At 58.5% G+C, this 711-nt stretch overlaps 1 protein-coding gene across 1 annotated transcript in view; it reads left to right on the top strand.

The window, feature by feature from the left end:
• The window catches only part of LOC103773418 (zinc finger protein 76-like), a gene marked incomplete at its 3' end in the record, with an annotated part of 6,343 nt that extends 5,650 nt beyond the window's left edge, over window positions 1-693 (top strand). The window contains exons 8-9 of the mRNA XM_008940785.1: window positions 315-440; window positions 514-693. Coding sequence (XP_008939033.1) covers window positions 315-440; window positions 514-693 — 306 coding nt within the window. The remainder of the gene's footprint in view (window positions 1-314; window positions 441-513) is intronic.
• Between the last annotated feature and the right edge of the window lie 18 nt (window positions 694-711).

Here is a 711-nt window from a genome sequence, read left to right as displayed (position 1 = left end):
TCCCTACCCTGCCCTGCGGGCTACACTAGAGCTGATCCAAGCCAGGATGCTGGTGGTCTTCCTGGCCACCTGGGCCCATAGTGGCTCACCTCTAGGTGGCTGTGGACTAACCTCCCCTGGTGCTTTTGCAGATGATGAAGAACAGATTAGAGGAGCTGCAGGAAGTAGTGAAGTTATCAGTGCTGCTTTGAGGCTATTTGGCTGTTCCTTCCCCTTCAGCTTTGCAAGCACAGGACAAACTGAGGGCTGGTACACAGCTTGTCTTATTACTTCCTTCTTGTCCTAAAATTAATCGTGGTTCCTTTCCTGGGCAGGGTATGGGCTGAAGAGCCACGTGCGAACACATACCGGCGAGAAACCCTACAAGTGTCCAGAAGACACGTGCAGCAAAGCCTTCAAAACCTCGGGGGACCTCCAGAAACACATCCGGACGCACACGGGTGAGCGGGACAGAGCTGGGCTGCCCCAGAGGGGCCAGAGCTGGGCTCTCATCCACCCTCCTCTGCCCAGCAGGCGAGCGTCCCTTCAGGTGCCCGGTGCTGGGCTGCGGCCGCTCCTTCACCACCTCCAACATCCGCAAGGTCCACGTCCGCACGCACACCGGCGAGAGGCCCTACCTCTGCCCCGAGCCTGGCTGTGGCAGGGGCTTCACCAGTGCCACCAACTACAAGAACCACAGGAGAATCCACACGGGTAAGAGGAGGAGAGGGT

Source organism: Merops nubicus, unplaced genomic scaffold (assembly GCF_000691845.1).
Source record: "Merops nubicus isolate BGI_N331 unplaced genomic scaffold, ASM69184v1 scaffold5145, whole genome shotgun sequence".
NCBI lineage: Eukaryota > Metazoa > Chordata > Aves > Coraciiformes > Meropidae > Merops > Merops nubicus.
Note: the sequence above shows the minus strand (reverse complement) of the source record. Positions and strands in the feature narration are given on the sequence as shown.